This window comes from Callithrix jacchus, chromosome 14, assembly GCF_049354715.1.
Source record: "Callithrix jacchus isolate 240 chromosome 14, calJac240_pri, whole genome shotgun sequence".
In the NCBI taxonomy this organism is placed as follows: Eukaryota; Metazoa; Chordata; class Mammalia; order Primates; family Cebidae; genus Callithrix; species Callithrix jacchus.
In genome coordinates this window covers 21873787-21893502 of record NC_133515.1, presented here as the reverse complement: position 1 = coordinate 21893502, position 19716 = coordinate 21873787, and the positions used below count along the sequence as shown (strand labels likewise).

General features: G+C 48.9%; 2 protein-coding genes across 3 annotated transcripts in view; one reads left to right on the top strand and one right to left on the bottom strand.

The window, feature by feature from the left end:
* The first annotated feature begins 3364 nt into the window (after positions 1-3364).
* Positions 3365-19202, top strand: NT5DC4 (5'-nucleotidase domain containing 4). Its single transcript, XM_078348415.1, is given in 19 exon segments — positions 3365-3436; positions 4069-4144; positions 4237-4354; positions 4433-4527; positions 4713-4766; positions 4769-4813; positions 4925-4982; positions 5332-5425; positions 5916-5966; positions 6190-6273; positions 6550-6582; positions 7232-7345; positions 7594-7660; positions 7768-7923; positions 8561-8586; positions 8588-8613; positions 9001-9067; positions 11874-11951; positions 19179-19202. Coding segments are annotated over 19 exon segments (1338 nt in total).
* The window catches only part of CKAP2L (cytoskeleton associated protein 2 like), a 43996-nt gene continuing 40889 nt past the window's right edge, over positions 16610-19716 (bottom strand). For both annotated transcript variants that reach the window (XM_078348414.1, XM_008980282.5), the window contains exon 9: positions 16610-19314. In XM_078348414.1, coding sequence (XP_078204540.1) covers positions 19089-19314 — 226 coding nt within the window. In that variant the 3' untranslated portion in view covers positions 16610-19088. The remainder of the gene's footprint in view (positions 19315-19716) is intronic.

Sequence of the window (19716 nt, the reverse complement as noted above, 5' to 3'; positions counted from 1 at the left end):
TATGTCTTATGTGTGTATGTATATGCGTGTTTATGTGTATGCATGTATGTGTGTATGTGTGTGTTTATGTGTATGTGTGTATGTATGTCTTATGTATGTATGTATGTGTGTATGTATGTGCATATGTATGTTTTATGTATGTGTGTATTTATGTGTATGTATGTATGTGTGTTTATGTGTATGTGTGTCTTATGTATGTGTGTGTATGTATATGTGTGTTTATGTGTATGTATGTGTGTATGTATGTCTTATGTGTGTATGTATATGCGTGTTTGTGTATGCATGTATGTGTGTATGTGTGTGTTTATATGTATGTGTGTATGTATGTCTTATGTATGTATGTATGTGTGTGTATGTATGTGCATATGTATATTTTATGTGTGTGTGTATTTATGTGTATGTATGTGTGTTTATGTGTGTATGTGTGTGTGTATGTATATGTGTGTTTATGTGTATGTGTATAGACACAATTGTTTTTCCTGAACCACTTGAAGGTAAGTTACAGTTACACCCATCATGACCTTTTTCCTAAATTCTTTAGTATTTCCCAGGAATAGGAATATTTTCTTACATTACCACAGTGTAATCATCAGCTTCACAGGTTAGAACTGTCGTCTAACCCACCACCCACATGGCAGTGTTAGTTGTTGACCGCATCACGTCCTTGGCACTAAATGTGCCTGCAGTACAGGATTTTGCATAGGCTCGAATGTTCCATTCAATCACCGTGGCTCTTTAGCTTCCTGTAATCTGGAACATTTCCTACGCCTTTCTTTGTCTTTAATGACATTGAGAAGTCAAGGGACTTTTGTGAGGGGCCGGGGCAGAGGTGGTTTTGCCTATTGATTAAGAATACAGATGCTGGCGTCCAGCTGGCTGGGCTCAGTCCCACTCTGCCATTTATCAGCCTGGTAAGTGTGGGCGAGTTGCTTAATCCCTTTGTGCCTCAGTTTGATCATTCATCAATCCAGTGAACAGTTAGCCTGTCTCATGGGGCCATTAGGAGGCTTGGCACACAGTAAAAACAGGGCAAGCATTCACTTACTGTTGTGGTAGCAAATCACCTTTTCTTGAAGGGGCTCTCAGTGCATCAAGCCCCGCAGGGGCGCCTTAGCATTGGCTCAGGGGTCAGGACCAAGCAGCCAGCAGTCCTCCCTGGTTGTACATGCAGTTACCCTAAGGACAAGCAGCCATATCCTAAGATGGTAGCAGAGGCGATGTCAGCCAAAGACTCAACAGGGATGTGGCTATCTCAACAGACAGCAATGTGGGGGCCCAGGGCCCTCCAGGAAGTGAAACCCTTCCCATTAACCAGCATGGCTGGGCATAAGTCCCATATTGTTGAGTCAACTCCAGGAGAGGTAACTGGAGAAGGGACCCGAGAAACTACCGAAGTGACGAAGCATACCTGAACGTTGCTGGATGGCTTCACGACCCTCAGGTGCAGAGACTTTGAGATGGAGCCTAAACTGAGCTATAGGAAAGGCAGGTTTTGTACAGCTGCCATGATGCCTCCCAGTGGAAGGGCTGAGCAACTCCTAGAGACTTCTCCTAACAAGGTATTTACTCCTTCTCTTTTCTGACCTAGACAGAAACCAGGCAATGTGGAAAACAGACTTAAAGGGCTCCCATGAGAAAAGCAGAGAGCATGGAATAATGGGTGGAAGGGACTCCAGACAGCCTTCTGATTTCTGAAGCTCAGTTCTCCCCCAACACACTCCATGAAGGCTGCTTTATATAGGCTGCTAACCATCAATCCGTCTATCCATGAATCTAGCCATCCAACTGTCTGTCTGTCCATTCACTCATTCATGCATCCACCCACCTCTCCATCCATCCTCCATTCCTCCATCTGATGGGGAGACACATCTACAGCATCTATATCCTTGCCTCACCATCCTAGTTCAGTCATGCGGGGCTTGACCACAGGGATATGTTCTGAAAAATGTGTCGTTAGGCGATTTCACCACTGTGCGATGTCATAGAGTGCACTTACACAAACCTAGACGGTACGGCCTACTACCACCTTGGCGGCAGGGTGCAGCCTGTTTCTCCCAGCCAGCATCATCATAAGCATGTGAGTGATGCTTTGCGTTATGACGGTGATGACCTCACTAGGCCAAAGGAGTTGCTCAGCTCCTCATTATCTTATGGGACTAAGTGGCATATGCGGTCTATCATTGAGAAAAATATTCCGCAGCGCACAACTGTGGTTGCTCGTCTGGCTTTGTCAAGGAAGGAGCTATTCCATAGATATGTTTTCTTGTTGTTGTTTCAGATAAGTTTTATCCTTTTAAGAGTGCCACCTTCATTTAGTTTAGCCATTTTGGAAAGAAAGTGCTGAAACCAACGTAAACTTGTCTTTCTTTTTTTTTTTTTTTAGATGGAGTCTCGCTGTGTCACCCAGGCTGGAGTGCAATGGCATGATATTGGCTCACTGCAAACCTCTGCTTTCTGGGTTTGAGCGATTCCTGCCTCAGCTTCTAGAGTAGCTGGGATTACAGGCACATACCACCATGCCTGGGTAATTTTTGTATTTTAGTAGAGATGGGGTTTCACCATGCTGGCCAGGCTGGTCTTGAACTCCAGACCTAGTGATCCACCTGCCCCCACCTCCCAAAGTGCTGGGATTACAGGTGGGAGCCACTGCACCCAGGCCTTGTCCTTCTTTTTAAAAGAGGGCCTGCCACCTCAGTTAAGTCTTTCTGGATGATCCAGGTCCCCGCTCCAAATGAAAGTCACATGCTTCATTGTGAAGCCAGTGGTATGGGCCCTCAGGGAGTATTTGGCACTCTACACTAAATGGCCCCAGTGGCTCTGCTTTTTGACACTTTCTTTTGTACTCCCCACCCTCCATTCTGAGATCCCAGTTATCTTCCCAATTCTTATAGCTCTTGGCATACTTCTAGCAATGTCTTCTCTAAATGGCCTTGAGCTGGGAAATTTGATAACCGAAAGTGTTAGAATTGTGCATAAAGCAAGAGTCTTTCTTTATGAAAGACTCTCATTAGTACAGCACAGAGCCTCCTTCCTTTGTATCCCATTGTTGCCTCATTCTGGATTCTCTACTACCCTCCACGCCGCAGTCTGTGAATGCAGAAGCCCTAGGAATGGGGAGGGCGACATAGTGGACCGGAATTGCTCTTCCTAGATCCTTGCTGCTTTCGCTCTAGAGAAAATGATGAGATACCACAGCCTGTTCTGACTGAATCCTCCCTCAAAGGGGTTGGGGGAGATGGGAACAGGGTGGGGCCATCTGGGTCAGTGGTGCCTGAAACTTTGAGGGAGAGGAGAGTGGCTAGGCCCCACTGGTAGTGTGCAGGAGGCTGAGGAAGGGACCCCTGCCTCCTCATTCTGGATGACAATGGCCAGCGTGGACCGGGGAAAGCCCAAGGGCCTGGTCTCCCTTCAGGGCCCAAAGCAGGACTGGAACCAGTGGTGAGATGGGCACCTGGGGCGGAGGCCAGGAGTCTCAGCTTATAAACACTCCACATGCACACAGGGACTTCTTAAAATGCAGCTATGGAGACACCCAAAATGCAGATGGACACTTGCACTCACAAGGGACGCGCTTCCATAGGTGCAGCAACCATCAGGAAACTGACCACACACACTCCGGTGGGAGGTCTTCTTCACTTCCCTCCCTCCACCAAGATCTCTCCCCATCACCACGGACACAGTGACAAACACAACCTCTCTGAATTTGGACACTGGGGCCCCATTTCAGAAGGTGACAACCCTCACACCAACAACTGCACATACTTGTTTACAGGGGCAGATGCCCGTAACATGTCTGCACCGTGGGACAGCAAGCTGCTGACTGCCCCCACACACTTGCACACGTGCTCCCACACGCTTACACACACACTCACACTTGCCCACACAGTTTCGTTCAGACACACACCGGTCCAGACAGGGCCCTGGCTTGGCCCGACCTACTTCCCCCATCCTTTCTGCAGCTGCAGAGGGTGCTCTGCTCTCCTCTGCTGGGTTTCCACCCGCTCTGTCCTCAGGTCTTGGATTCTGGGGTGCTGGTGGGCTGATGCCAACATCCTCCTCCCTCTCCCCTGGATTTTTGTCAACTGCAGCCTGACGCTGGGGAAGATTTGTTGCTTTGGCTTTGACATGGACTACACTCTGGCTGGTATGAGGGCTGTAACACAGTGTATTGGGAACTGGAGGAAGCAGGGGTTGGGCAGCCAGGCACCAACTGCCTGGCTGCTCAGGCCCCTGAAGCCTACAAGTCCCCAGACTATGAGGCCCTAGACTTTGAGCTGCTGCTGGAGTGCCTGGTGTGCACTGGGTACCCACTCAAGATCCTGTGCTATACTTACAACCCCACCTTCCCCACCAGGTTCGTGACTCAGGACAGGTGGGAGGTCACTTGGCCTTGGTACACCCATCCACAGCCCCCCGACCCCTGCCTCCACAGGGAGCTGGTGTTTGATGCACTCTGTGGGAACCTGCTGAAGGTGGACACCCACGGGAATGTGCTGCTGGGTGCCATGGCTTCACCTTCCTCTCAGAGTAAGGGACAAAGGGTGCTGGGAGGGTGGCAGGTCAGCAGGGGAGGACAGAAGGGGGGACGGAGGAAGGATGTGGGCCCACGGTGGAGGCTCAGCACAGAGGGGATGGGTGGGGGTTAGAAGGGATGGCTAGAACCTGGATAGGCCTCTAGGAGGCAGTGGGGAGGGGGCATTGGCTGCACCCAGCCTACGCCCTCCTCAGGGCAGAGAGCTGGAGCTTCTACCCCAGCAAGTTCATTGCTTCCTGCAGCGCTTCCACATCCTCAACACACTCTTCAACCTGCCTGGTGGGTGGAGGGTTGGCGGCACTGGGAGGTGGTCCCAAGGGGCCCAGCTCTGACCTGCTGGGAAGCTGCCTGGGTCCCTGGGCTGACAACTGATCAGCGTGTCTGTCCCAGAAACCTACCTCTGTGCCTGCCTGGTGGACTTCTTCTCTGGCTGCTCCTGTTACACCAAGTGTGTCTTGTCCCCTGCCCAGCCCTGGGGTGACCAGTAGCACACTGCCGCTGCTCAGGGACCAAACCCCAAAGTGGAGAGCCCCTGAAGGGTTCCCCAAGGGGCTTGAGGGGTTCCAGGAGGCTCAGTGGGAAGATCTCTACTGCAGGGTGGTGCCCAACCCTGTCACTGGTGCTGCCCCAAGGGGTGACTCTTAGCCCCAGATGATGCCCCTCCCAGGATGGCTGGGACATAAGCCCACTAAAGGCCCCAGTGTGGCTGGTAGGGTTGCTCTGGTATAGCACTTAGGGCAGGAGGTCACTTCAGGCTCCCTTATTGGCATCCCCTATCCCCTCTTGGCCTGCCCCAGGTGTGACACTGGATATCAGCATGGGAACTTCTTCATGTCCTTCTGAAGCCTCTTCCAGGATGTGGCTGATGCCATGAATAGCATCCACTAGTGGGTAAGTGAGTGTTCCAGGACCTCCTGACCCCTGACCTGTCTGCTCTGTGTTCTCCTGGGCAGCCTCTGGCCTCCAGTCCACATAGACTTTCCATCCTCTTCCCACTGAGGACTGTGGTCTGGTCTGGGCTTCCAGAGCCGCCCACCCTCCTCATCTTGACATAGACATGTAGGTGGGTACACACACACACACACACACACACACACACACACAGTGACAGACACACACGCACACAGAGACACACAGACACAGAGACACACACAAACACATGCACACACACACAGACACACACAGAGACACGCACAGACACACATACACATGCACACAGACACACACATAGACACACACAGACACATACACATGCACATAGACAGACACACAGACACACACAAACTCATGCACACACACCCAGACACACGCACACAGACACACAGGCACACAGACACACACACACGCACACACACAGATGGCCCTTTGCTCCCTCCTGCAGGGCTATCTCAAGAAGACCCTGGAGGACTTGTAGAAGGACGTGGAGAAGGATGTCAATGGCCGCAGATGCGGGGCCCAGGGCTTTCCCCGAAACCCTTCCCTGGCTTTCTTGGAGGTTTAAGCTGAGCTCTGCTCCCAGGTGGCTCAGGGTCTTTCTGTGTGGCCTGGTGCCTCCCTGCCTGGGCTGGTGGCTCCCAGAAGGCTGAAACCTGAGAAGGGGATCCCAGGGCAGCGCCGGGAGTCCCACCCCTGCAAGTCCCTCTATCTCGCCACAGGCACACCTCCCATTGCTGCTGGGGAAGATGAAGGAGGTTGGGGAAGTGTTTTTGGCCACCAGTGGCAGCTACAACTGTGCCAACGTGAGTTCGTGTATCGAGGGGTGGGCCCTCGGCCTCCTTCTTGGCCTCTGGGGACACAGAGGCATTGCAAACAACAGTGAGGGGTGGGAGGAGCCACGATCCTTCTACCCCAACACTGAAAGGCTCCATTTCTTGGCCTTTCAAGGCCTCAGGGGAACGAACAACTTTCTCACCATCTTGCTCCTGTGGTCACTGGGGTGCCAGGGGTATGGTAGTAAGGGCAGAGGTAGGCGGTGGCCCAAGCTTGGTGCCCTGACCCTGCCCTGTCCTTGCCAGGCCATCGTGACCTACCTGTTCAGCACCAGTGAGGTGAGTGCTGGAGTGCTGCCTGCACAGCTGGGGTAGGCTGTGCAGGGGGCGGCGGGGGGGGGCGCCAGGCCACACCACGATGCCGAGGGCCTCTCCCATGTCCAGCCTCCCTTTGAGCAAGGCCCGAGTGTGTGAGTGGTCATTTCTCATGAGTGGAAGCTCCCCAGTGGGTAGGAGGCTGGTGACCTTAGCCAGGCCCTGGGAGGAGCCTTTGGGGACGACAGGAGGCAGTCAGGTTTGTGGGGAGGGGCGGTGGAAAGTGGGGAGATGAGGGCATGGCAGGCCAAGGGGAGGGGTGCTGAGGCCTGGGAGTAATCAAGTGTCATGGGGCAGGCAGCAGGCCCCTAACTTGGTAGCTGTGCTGGTGCCACCTGTTCCCAGGTCTCTCTGTGCTGTGAGGGGCTCTGGAGGCTGGCCTGAGAGTGCACATGATGGCTGACAGCCACCTCCATAAGTTCCTTTTGAGCCCTTTCTAGTGCCCAGCTTGGCTGGGGATGCTGGGCAGCGAGACCTGGTTCCCAGGGGCTGGAGAGGTCCCATCTGGCTGGGAGGTTGGTGGGGAGAGGGCAGGCTGTGACAGGTGACCGGCTGTAGCAAGGCCACATTTACCAGGCTGTGTGTGTGTGCAGCCTGTGTGCACCCCCAGCAGGCTGAAGCCTCGGCCAGCCCCTGGAAGTCCTACTTCAACCTGATCATGGTGAACACGAAGCATCCCTGCTTCTTTGTAGAAGGGAGGGTCAACATGGTAACGACGGGTGCAGAGGTCCATGGACCGTAATTGGGGAGGGCAGCCTGCCTGCCCCTTAGACTTGACCTGCCTTTGTGGCTGGCAGCTCTGCTGGCCTATTTGTTCCTGGAGGCAGGGAGCCAGAGGCCTCCTTCAGGGCCTTCTGCAGCCTCCTCCCACGCCCTCCTGGTTACCTCTGCTGCTACCAGCTTCCTCTGATGCTCCCTAGTTAGAGACCAAAGACGTGGTTCTCCTGGCTCCAGGGCACCCCTCTGCCCCTCCAGGACTTGGGGAAGCTAGGCATGGGCACCTATACAGGGCCCCACCAGCACTATTCTGTCTACTCTGGAGGTATCAGCTCCCACCATGCCCCCACTCCTTCCCAGGCCCTCACCTGCCCCAAGTCACTGCCCCAAGGCAGGAAGGGTGAAGGAGTCTGTCCTTGCTTGGTAAGGCAGGCTCGTCTGACATGGTGTGTGAGCTCCTCGGGGTTTGGGGAAAGGACATCCTGTACATTGGGGACCACATTTTTGGGGACATTCTCAAGTCCAAGAAGCAGCAGAGCTGGCGGACTTGCCTGGTGGTTTCTGAGCTGTCCTGGGAGCTGGACAAGGGCGAGCTGCTGGGGTCGGGAACAGTCAGAGGGCACTGGCTGCCCCTGCAGAGGCCCCAGCACTGCCTTCTCCTTTTCCCCGTGGGGGCCAGGAATCCTGGCCACTCTGTTGTTTCTGAGGGAGGAAGCAGACCCCCAGAGAGGGTAAAGCAGCTTGTCTAAAGTCACACAGCCAGTAGGGGCAAAGCTGAGAGTCAAATCTGCATCTCCTGACCCCAGAGTCCTGTGCTGTTTCTGCAGGCCACACCTTCTTCCTGCACCTGACCCCACTCTCCCCACCCGCCCTGAGGGCGTTCAGTGGGTGGAAGGTGCACAGGCTCCAACCAGGAATGACTTGAAGTCATCCTCCAGGGCAGGGAGTCGTGTGAGCCCACACAACTTGGGGTTTGTCCTGAGAGCTGAGGCTTTAGGTTTGAGTCATTGCTCTGTGACCTTGGGAAAGTCACCTGACTACCTCACCCATCCCTTGGGGCCTACGGGGCCTACGCTGTCCCTGCTTCAGTCTGGGCAGAGCCTCACCTGATGTAAGGGGCCAGGGGTGTTATGCACACAGCTGGGCCAGGGCAGACACAGACCGGCAAGGCCAATGGGTGACACAGGCCGTCACTCACCCCCACTGATCCCTAGTGGCTTTTCAGAGCGGTAGGAGGAGCTGAAGAGGCTCCTCTTCATGTCTGGTGGACCTATATCAGTGAAACCCTGGCCTTTCTGGGGGAAAGAGGGGGGGCGGGGAGAGGGATGGAGGGACAGTGGCTCACATCCCTGCCTGGCAGCAAGGTCCTGGCCAAGGTTGTCAGGACATCAAGATCTGTTTCAGGCTGGGCTTCCCTAGCAAAATGGATGTGGGGACCCCTCTCACCCCCTTGGGACTGCTCACACTCTGTGACCTCTAGGCCCCTCCTCTGAACCCGTCCAGCACTCAGGGACCTTCCCTTGCACGCGTGCACACACCCAGCCCGGCACCCACACTCGATGCTCGCATGGCGTCTTCCATATGACCCCTGTGGGGGTCTAAGGAGACTGTCCTGGCACTCAGGCTCTGTGCCTCCCCTTGGTTACCAGGCTATTTTTGTACCAGGCACATAGACGGGAGCAGTTGTGAGCTTCAAGTCATCAACTTCACCAAGAGAGAGATCCAGATGACAGCTGGGTGTCGAGGGAGCAGGGAACCAGGCCCAGTGGGGGCGGAGCCTGCGTCCCCTGTGCCAAAGGCCCAGTTACCTGTTTCTCCCCCACATCGCCTGGGCTCCACCTGCCTTGTCAGCCAGCGCTCTCTGCTGGCCAACATTCCAAAGGGCAGCGGTGCCCTGTTGAAGGGATGAGCTGAGCCTGACTTGCAGGCCTTGCCTCCAGTCCTGCAGTCCTTGTCAATCACCCTGCCTAAGAAGTGCCTGCATGCTGGCTAGGCCCTTATTGACCGACTAGCCAGTTCTGAAAGGAAATGTGATTGAGGACCAGTGAGATCAGCGTCCTGGGAAAAGAGAAGAAAGGACAACGCTCCCTTGTGGCATTACTGACCGGCCACCAAAAAGCTGGAGGTGCCCATGGCCGACCAGGTGGAGGGAGTCAGGCCACTTGGTCATCCCAGTCCAGCCGGGGCCCATCACAAAGGGTCTTTGCAGAGTCTTTTACAAAGCACAGCTGTCTGATCTTCCCCACAGGCTTATGAGGTGGATGGAGCACGGATTTCACCTTTATATTACTGATGAGGAAACAGCCTCAGAGAGGGGTCACCTTGGGAGTAAATGTTGGGATTGTTCTCTAGGCTCTAAAAGCAGGGCCTGGTAGCGGGTGGGAACCGATAGGAAGGTGGAAGTGGGGCTGGGGTGCGGCCTTTACCAAGTCCTCTGTTAGACTCATAAGGTAAATGAGGCTGTGGTTTAGTCCTGGGTGGTCCATCTCCAGGGCCAGGCAGGTAACTGTGAGGGAAAGCTGGAGCCGGGCCCGTGGCAAAGTAGGGAGCTGCCCCACCTCCAAAAGCCAAATGTGCAGCCTGTAGGTCTACAATATGCTCCTCCTTCCCTACAGAGGGGCACAGGCCTCAGTGTCCCCCAGTGAGAGGCCCAGGGAGGCCAGGGTTGCCCAGAAAGGGAGAAGGCGAGGGCAGGCCCATGTGGGCTGGGATTTCAATTCAGCGTGTTGCTCCGCTGGCCAGAAGGACACCTGGGAGCAGGACCTATGTTACAGCGCCCACTGCAGTTTACACCAGACACTCTTCTCCAGCCAGCTGATGCTCTACGCCAACCTCTATGCTGCCACCTGCCTCACCTTCCTGTACTCCCCGCTCAGCTCACTGTTTCGGGCTACACTGGAGTTGTTGGGTCCCTGCAGAATCTCCACAGCTGTCCCTGAACATCCATCCTAGAAGGACCCACTGGTCCCCAGCCTTGCTAGGAGCTCGCAAGGTCACTAGACCCAATCTCCCACCTTCAGACTCAATCGGGTCACAGCCTTGCAGATAACTGTACAGGTCTTAACAAATGCATGGGAAGAGTTAGGTTTATATAGATGAGATGCCTCTGCAGGGGTGATCTTCCTCACACCCAACCTTAACTCCTGCGTTAGATTGAGACCACATTATCTCATCATTTCCTTGGTAGAAAGGATACCAGTTGCAAGGAGGAAGGCACAGTCCTTCTATCCTCAGTAAACATACAGTGGCTTCCGAGGAGATGGCAGATGATACAGTAATCTGCTCTGGCTGGTTTTCCTCTGGGAGTCCGGAGGATGCTTTTGGGGTAAGAGCAGGGAGGTAGAGGCAGCCATGAGGTTACTGAGCAAGGGTTAGGAGTCATAGGACTGGCCAGCGCAGGGCTTCCCTAGAACATGCACGTGTCAGCCCTCCCAAGATGGCATCATCATTTCCATTTTATAAGATGTAGAGCCTGCAGTTTAGGATCTGGACTTGAAGCTAGGTCTTTGAGGCTCCCTGCCGCCTGCTTTCCCTGCTGCCCTTGGCTGCTTTCCAGATGTTTGAGAGGGGAAAACCATTTATTGAATGTCTGCAGTGTTTCCTGCACTGGGTTGGGTGCTTTTCATAGATTATGCTTAATGCTCAATATAACTCAGCGAGGTAGGTTTTATCCTCCTTATTTTACCATTGGCGAGAAAGCACAGACAATCTAAGTGACTTGCTGTCATACAGCTAGTGTACCACAGAGCTGGGATTTGAGCATGTCAGGCTCTAGGGGGTCACACTCTGTCCCCTGCACTGTGCTGCCGCACGCTTGTGGGAACTGGCTCTCACTGGGCAGCCTCATCTCATCTCTGGTCTCTTAGATGGGCTGGACCAGAGAGCTCCTGGCAAAGCTGGGGGATCAGGCATAGCCATCTGTGCTGGTAGATATTATTGTTAAAGTAGAGACCAGACAGATGAAGAACACACCATCCCCTCTGCCCAAAAGTGACCAGGTGAAACATTTAAAGAAATCTGACCTTGCCAACCTTGCTGGCCTGGGATTTTTTGGTTTTGTTTTTTAGACCAAGTCTTGCTCTGTTGCCCAGGCTGGAGTGCAGTGGCTTAATCTCACCTCCACCTCCTGGGTTTTTGTGCTTTAGCCTCCCAAGTAGCTGGGATTACAGCTGTGCTTGGGAGGCTGAGACACAGCCATGCCTGGCTAACTTTTGTGTTCTTGTAGAGACAGGGTTTCATCATATTGCCTGGGTTGGTCTTGAACTCATGGGCTCAAGCAATCCACCTGCCTCGGCCTCCCAAAGTACTGGAATTACACGTGTGAGCCATCGTGCCTGGCCTTGGCCTGGGATTTCTGAGGAAGTGAAGTCCAGCTGCCAGAACCTTCCTGTCCCTGCTGACCCTCTGAGGCAACTTCCTCTGATTGTTGGACAGGAAGCTGGCAGCTGTGGGCAGGGAAGGCTGTGCTTAGCTGAGGAATCCTGGAAGGCCAGACCCAGAACAGAGTACTCTGCCTCCATCTGCATTTATCCCTACAGATGCCGCATGAGTCAGTTGTGTAGCAAGAATGGGCCAATCTGGACCCTGCCTCCTGCCTCCTCTCTTGCAGCCAGAGGGTGAGGAGGGTGAGTGGCTTTGACCAAGGGTTTCTGTGGCTTGGGCTCCCATGGGCTAGAGCAGTGGTTCCCAATGGGGTGGTATCAACCCCAGGGTGCATGAGGCAATTGGTGGGGGGGGGCTTTATTTTTGGTGGCAAGCATAGTAATTCCTGAATATTCATGTAAAAATACATAGTATTTTATTATAAATTGCTTTTCTTTTTATTTCTCCTTTGTTATGGTTAGGGTAATATCTAGTTATTTTAAATGATAGAGATGATAATTGTATTGATGAATTTAAATTCAGGATGGAAAAGTAGAAGTTAAATATTTGTTTTTAAAATAGGGCATGGGGGCCAGGTGTGGTGGCTCACATCTGTAATCCCAGCACTTTGGGAGGTTGAGGTGGGTGGATCATCTGAGGTCAGGAGTTTGAGACCAGCCTGGCCAATATGGCGAAACCCTGTCTCTACTAAAAATACAAAAATTAACTGGGCGTGGCGATGGGTGTCTGTAGTCTCAGCTACTTAGGAGGCTGAGGCAGGAGAATCACTTGAACCCAGGAGGCGGAGGTTGCAGTAAGCTGAGATTGCACCACTGCACTCCAGCTCGGCAACAGGGCGAGACTCCGACTCAAAAAAAAAAAAAAAAAAAGTGGCATTGGATCCAAAAGGGTGACAGGTTCTGCTCAGCAGTGGTTCATTGACTCTTGGGCCCTCCACCTCTAAAGACTGCTTTTGGCCAATCCATATAACTTACTCCCTCCAGGAGAGGTTGCAGGACATGCTGTCTTCCACACTGAGGCTTCCTCCCTAGACAGGCTTTGTTAACATCAATACCTAGCGGCTCTAGGTTCAGATCTTTTTGATACTTCGTGTGGCCTGATTCGCCTCTAAGCTGAGACGTGATTGGATGCCTGGGTTCCTCATTGGGTTCTGCACCCCCACGCCTTACATAAGGGTTTCTGTTCCTACCTTGACTTTCTGGGGGCTCAGTTTAAAAGATGTGCATTCCTGAAACACCATAAAAACCCTAGAAGAAAACCTAGGCAACTCCATTCAGGACAGAGGCACAGGCAGGGACTTCATGACTGAAACACCGAAAGCAATGGCAACAAAAGCCAAAATAGACAAAGGGGACCTAATTAAACTCCAGAACTTCTGCACAGCAAAAGAAACAATCATTAGCGTCAACCAGCAACCAACAGAATGGGAAACAATTTTTGCAATCTACCCATCTGACAAAGGGTTAATATCCAGAATCTACAAAGAACTAAAACAGATTACAAAACAAACAAACCCATTCAAAAGTGGGTGAAGGATATGAACAGACACTTTTCAAAAGAAGACATACATGAGGCCAACAAACATATGAAAAAATGCTCATCATCATGGAATTAGAGAAATGCAAATCAAAACCACATTGAGATACCATCTCACGCCAGTTAGAATGGTGATCATTAAAAAATCTGGAGACGACAGATGCTGGAGAGGATGTGGAGAAAAAGGAACACTTTTACACTGTTGGTGGGAGTGTAAATTAGTTCAACCATTATAGAAGACAGTGTGGAAATTCCTCAAGGATCTAGAAATAGAAACTCCATTTGACCCAGCAATCCCATTACTGGGTATATACCCAAAGGATTATAAATTGTTCTTTTATAAAGACACATGCACACATATGTTCATTGTGGCGCTGTTTACCATAGCGAAGACCTGGAACCAACCTAAATGCCCATCAATGATAGACTGGACAAAGAAAATGTGGCACATATACACCATGGAATACTATGCAGCCATAAAAAATGATGAGTTCGTGTCCTTTGTAGAGACATGGATGAATCTAGAAACCATCATTCTCAGCAAACTGACACAAGAACAGAAAACCAAATGTTTTCACTCATAGGTGGGTGAGGAGCAATGAGAACACTTGGGCTCAGGGAAGAGAACAACACTCACTGGGCTAGGTTGGCGGTGAGACGGGGCAGGGAGGATGGGGAGGGATAACACCGGGAGAAATGTCTGATGTAGGCGATGTGGGTTGGGGGGATGGAGACAGCAAACCACCACGGCATGTACGTACCTAAGCAACAATCCTGCAAGATGCAGGATGTGCACATGTACCCCAGAGCCCAAAGTATAATTAAAAAAAGAAAGAAAAAAAAGATGCGCATTCCATAGGTCCCCTTTAGCTGGGTGGTACCAGGCACAGTGTTCTTTCAACCAGTGTTTATTGAGTGCCTCCTGTGTCCCAGACAGTGTAGAAAATAAAGTGTAAGTTACTTCATTCTTACCTAGAAGAAGCTAAAAATTCAAGTGCATTCACAGTCATTAATCAGTGGTTTGCATCTCTTTTTCTATCCTAGCCCAGCAGAGGGCTGGACACACTCCTGTCAGTAACAGTGGCTTGCTGGGGAAGCCTGTGGTTTGATCCCTCTACCTCCTCACCCCATCAGAATCCAGCCTAGGGCATTTTGACACATTACCTACTTGTGGTTGGGAGTCACTGTGTAAGCTTGGGAAGAAAATATCCATAGTCACTTTCTTTGTTTCTTATAAGGCTGAGGGCAAAGAGAGAAGCAAGGACCAGGAGAGCTACTGACGGAGTCCCGGACATGGTCTGGCATCACGGGTCATCTTCTACTTGAGTTATTTTTTGGATAACAGAAGTACAGAAGGAAAAAGCAACTGTATTAAAATGTAAATGTAGCCAATTTGGAGCCCACAAACACTCTTTTAGGGAGGAGGGACTATTGCTCTTAACCTAGAAGGCATCCCCCATTGTCTTTGAGATATTTGGAAATGTGTGTACAAGTGAAATTATTTTACCTGCTTCTCTCGAACACATCAGGTATCATATCCAATTTTATTTCTAAACTTATCCTTTAAAAATATTATTTCTGTGCACTTCTGTTACTAGTAAGAATAAAACCTGATTGGCTATAGATTGCCCCACTAACTGCTCTTTTATTCAGTGTGAAAGACGTTAAATGAGATAGCCCAAATGTCTTTGAACTTGTATACATGCATTAAAACACACAAAAAGTCACACTCATGATTTAAAAACTTGACTCTAGAGTGTGTTAGAAGCTTCTCTGTGGTATTAAAGCGCGGAACCATCATTGTTCTGATGCCACTGAATTTAATTGACTCCTACAGTTCACTTTTTGCCTGTTAGTGGCATCATCTGGCATTCTGTGGAGACACAGGTTGAATCTGCATGTTTGAAACGATGAAGCGAACCCTTGAAGAAACAGGTCTGAGGACACACTTCATTAGCTTCATTTTCTGTGGGTAAACAATGGCAACACTTGGGATACCTGAGGATAAATAAGGGACAATGGGCCATGGAATCAGAGAGTTCATTTTTTGTTTGTTTGAGATGGAGTTTCACTCTGTCACCCAGACTGGAGTGCAGTGGCACGATCTTGGCTCCACCTTCTGTGTTCAAGCGATTCTCCTGCCCCAACCTCTGAGTAGCTGGAATTACAGGCACACTCCACCACACCTGGCTGATTTTTGTATTTTTAGTAGAGACAGGGTTTCACCATGTTGACCAGGCTGGTCTCAAACTCCTGACCTCAAGTGATTCACCTGCCTCAGTCTCTCAACGTGTTGGGATTACAGGAGTGAGCCACTGAGCCTGGGCTTTTTTTTAAACATCTCCTTTGCATTTCAGAAGCGTCCAGGTTTGACACTGCTAAGACCTTTTCTTCAGCTGAGTTCCTGGCATAGTGAGCACTAACAAATATAAACCATCAAGCCTCGGTTCTGTCTTCTGGTTCATGGTCATACTGTACAGAGATGCTATATATAATCCTTTTCTTTCTTTGAAACTTGCTTTATACTCACCTCCTCTAAAAAGCCATCCCTGAACAACACTGGACTTACATCTGCAGAGGCCCATATTTCCACTAAAATTCCCTACGAACCTTCTTCCCAAGTGGTTAAGGGCCCACTTCTTTCCTTTCTACTCTCCTTCTTGCTCTGTATGTCTAGGAGCAGCTATTTACTAAACAAGAGGGTTACTGAATATCTATAAAGAGCCCCAGAATCAGGGTGCAGTTATTTTGCAGCTGCTGTACCATCCACAATCATTTCCATCCATATCTTTTTGTGTCTGGAAGACTCTACAGTCTGAGGAGGCTGTTCAAAACCTCCAATTTGCCATTTTGAAACATACGTTATTAGACACCAATAGTTCAACCCACACAGTTATTGTTAGTACCTAGGATAATACTGTGAGGCATCCTGCAAGGAACTAACAATAAATAAAATGAAACTGCTCATTTGAGAACTAAGCTGTAATGTCAAGACAATGGTTTTGAGGAGAGAGACGTAAAACCACCATAAAGAGACAGCTGACTCCTGGGCCTGGGGTCAGGGGAGAGATTTAGGTGGCAAACATGGACCATTTGAGAAGCCAGAGAATAAATAAGTGCACAAGCAATGGATGGCAGTGCAAGACCAATCATGAGGACCTGGTCAACGAACTTAGGACAGTGTCTGAGATCTGAGGCAAGAATATTCCTAATACGAAAGGACTTGCTTTAGACTCTCTAAGCCTGGTGATTTTGAATATTTGATTCCTCTAAGTCCCATATTCAGAGTTTGTAATCTCTAAGCAGCCCTCTGAGCATTATTTGGCTTCACAAGTAAAGTTAAGCCTAATTCCTGCATTTTGGTGACAATTTTATTGGGTATATTTAAGATTTACAACATGATGCTATGGGATACATATTGATAATAAAATGGTTGCTACAGTAAAACAGATTAACATCACCTCAGTTTTTTGTGTGATAAGAGCAGCTAAAATCTACTTATTTAACAAAAACCCCTAATACAATTGTATTAACTTTAGCCCAATCTCTAGATTTGTTCATCTTATCTGCTATTTTGTATCCTTGGCCTATATCTCCCCATTTCCTCTTCCCCAATCTGTGGTAATGTTCTCGAGTTCTTTCTTAAAAAATTAAATATTCCACACGTGATGATGCAGCATATTTCCTTGTGTCTGGCTTATTTCACTTAGCATAATGTTCTCCAGGTTCATCTATGTTGTAGCAGATGGCAAGATCCTCTTTTCCAAGGATCAATACTATTCCATGGCATGCATATGCCATATTTTCTTTTATTTGCCCATTGATGGGCATTTTTATTCTCCAGATCTTGGCTATTGAGAATAACACTGCCACAAACAAGGGAGTGCAGATATCTTTATGAGGTGGTGATTTCATCTTTTTTTTGAGACAGAGTTTCACTCTGTAACCCAGGCTGGAGCTCAGTGACACTATTTCAGCTCACTGCAACTTTTGCCTCCTGGGTTCAAGTGGTTCTCCTGCCTCAGCCTCCCAAGTACCTGGGATTACATATGCCTGTCATCACACCCAGGTAATTTTTGTATTTTTAGTAGAGATGGGTTTTCACCATGTTGGTCAAGCTGGTCTTGAACTCCTGACCTCAGGTGATTCACCCACCTTAGCCTCCCAATGTGCTGGGATTACAGGTGTGAGTCACTGTGCCACGTCAATGATTTCATCTTTTTGGATACATACCTACTCAGAAGAGGATCAGATAACAGTTCTACTTTTAATTTCTTTCGGAGTCTCCATAGTTTTCCATAATGGCTACACCAATCTACATTCCCACCAACAGTGTACTAGGCTTCTCTTTTTTCCACAATCTCATCAACATTTATCTCATGTCTTCTTGTTAATAGCCATTCTTACAGATGTTAGGTGATAGCTCAAAGTGGTTTTAATTTACATTATTCTTCTGATTAGTGATGCCAAACACATTTTCATATATATACCTATTGGCCATTTTTTAATGTCTTCTTTGGAGAAATGTCTGTTCAGGTCCTTTGCCCATTTTTAATTATTTGTTTTTCCACGATTGAGTTATAAGAATCTATCTCTTACTGAAAGTCTTCTAGCGTTACAGGTTTGTAGCTCATAGTTTTTTGAGCACTGTTATTATAAATCTGACTTTCAGAAATAGATCTGCTTCCCTTACAATGAAAAAATCTAGTTCTGGGTGAGGCTGACAGACCCTTGATCAAAGTACATTCTCCCTGGTAATGAATGGTCCTTGTGAGGTCTCCTGGGACAGCCAACTGGTGTAACCTTAGACAAACTCCTAATTGTCTATGGAAAGCCATTATCATGGTTTTCTATAATAAAGATAAACAAGCGGGAACTAATAAAAATTTAATTTTTTTTAAAGATAAAACTTAAATATTAAGAAAGCTAAGATTTAAAATTTGTTGACTAGATTTTTCTACACATTATATTTACATAATAACTGATTTTACTTTTCCACAAGTAGTTGCCCAGGAGGAAGAAAAAGCAACCTAACAGTCTCTGGGGCTTGCACTGCCTTCTCAGGCCAGCTATCCCCTAGCAGAGCAAAGAAATGAAGAAGCAAGTGTCCACTCCCCACCCCTCTCCCCTGCCCCCTTTCGTTATTTGAAGTGTTGCTGAGTAACAAATGCAAAAAACTAGGTTTGGATATAAAAGCTAGATGACCATGCCAATTCAGGATTGTGTTTCATCTGAGACCTGGCATAGGAAAAACAGGAATTCTCTCTCATTTACAAGAATACTGTGATGGAAGTCAAAGATCACACATAAATTTGCAGTCTCTGAGCAAAGGCACAACTGGTATAAACTCATCTGTGAAATGAGGGGTTCTGACTTGGCCGTCTGTCAAGGTCCATTCAGCCTGTTAAGCCAGCATCAAAGTTCAGATTTCCCACGGTGAAAGGACTTGCCCTCTCTGCTAAGGTGGATGCAGAAAGAAAAGTCCCATTATATTGTGGGCCCAACCTTCTAATATAAAAAATTATGTTGGGATTAAAGCAGATCATTAAAGTATACATTTTTATCACAGTTGTTGGGTAAATTAACATTCAAAAGTTTGAAATTTATGTATACTGTAAAACAGGCAAACTAGTCTTACACACATCAAGCAAAGATCTTCCCATAGGGAGATAAAATTTGAGAGTAAGCCCAGTGAATTACTTAAATCCTGAGCATCCGTAATCTGCATCCATGATGCCTCTCTATTATACACTTTTTTCCAGGTCATTTGGACAAGAATATTTCTTGTCTTATGGAGGCTCTAAAACATGTTTTTTAAAAAAAGCATCAATAAATTACGATTCAGGGATTTGAAACCCCAATGTTACAGGCAAAGCCTCATTTCTACGAAATATAAAACATGTTGTTTCTTCCACTTCTAACAGTTCATCAAGAGAAGCCACTACTAAATCATGTTCCTGCAGCATTTCTGGGTAGCGGGACACTGCTCGCTCGATCCTCGATGAACGCCGTACAGGAGTGATAAGCTTCATGTCTTGCACTTCCGGCATCCCATTTATTCTGAGAGATAGCGAGAGATGCATTAAAAACATTATCATTTTAAAAAGTTCTCTTTATTATTTTTTGTTTCATATTCCAAAATAAAACATGAAAGACATTTTAATATAAGTTGACACAAGAGATATGTGTAGAGCAGTTCTCATCTTAAGATGGCTTTTTCTAGGAGTTCAGGACCAGCTTGGGCAACATAGTAAGACACTATGTCTACCAAAAAATATAAAAATTAGCTGGGCAACGGATCCAAGATGGCCGATTAGGAGCAGCTCAGGATTACAGTGCCCAGTGAAAGTGCCCAGTGAAAATGCGGAGGGTGAGTGGACGCCGCATTTCCAGACAAATTTTTATTGCCCACAGACCAGGAGAATCCCAGGCGGAGGAGCCCCATGGGTCGCCAGCACGACT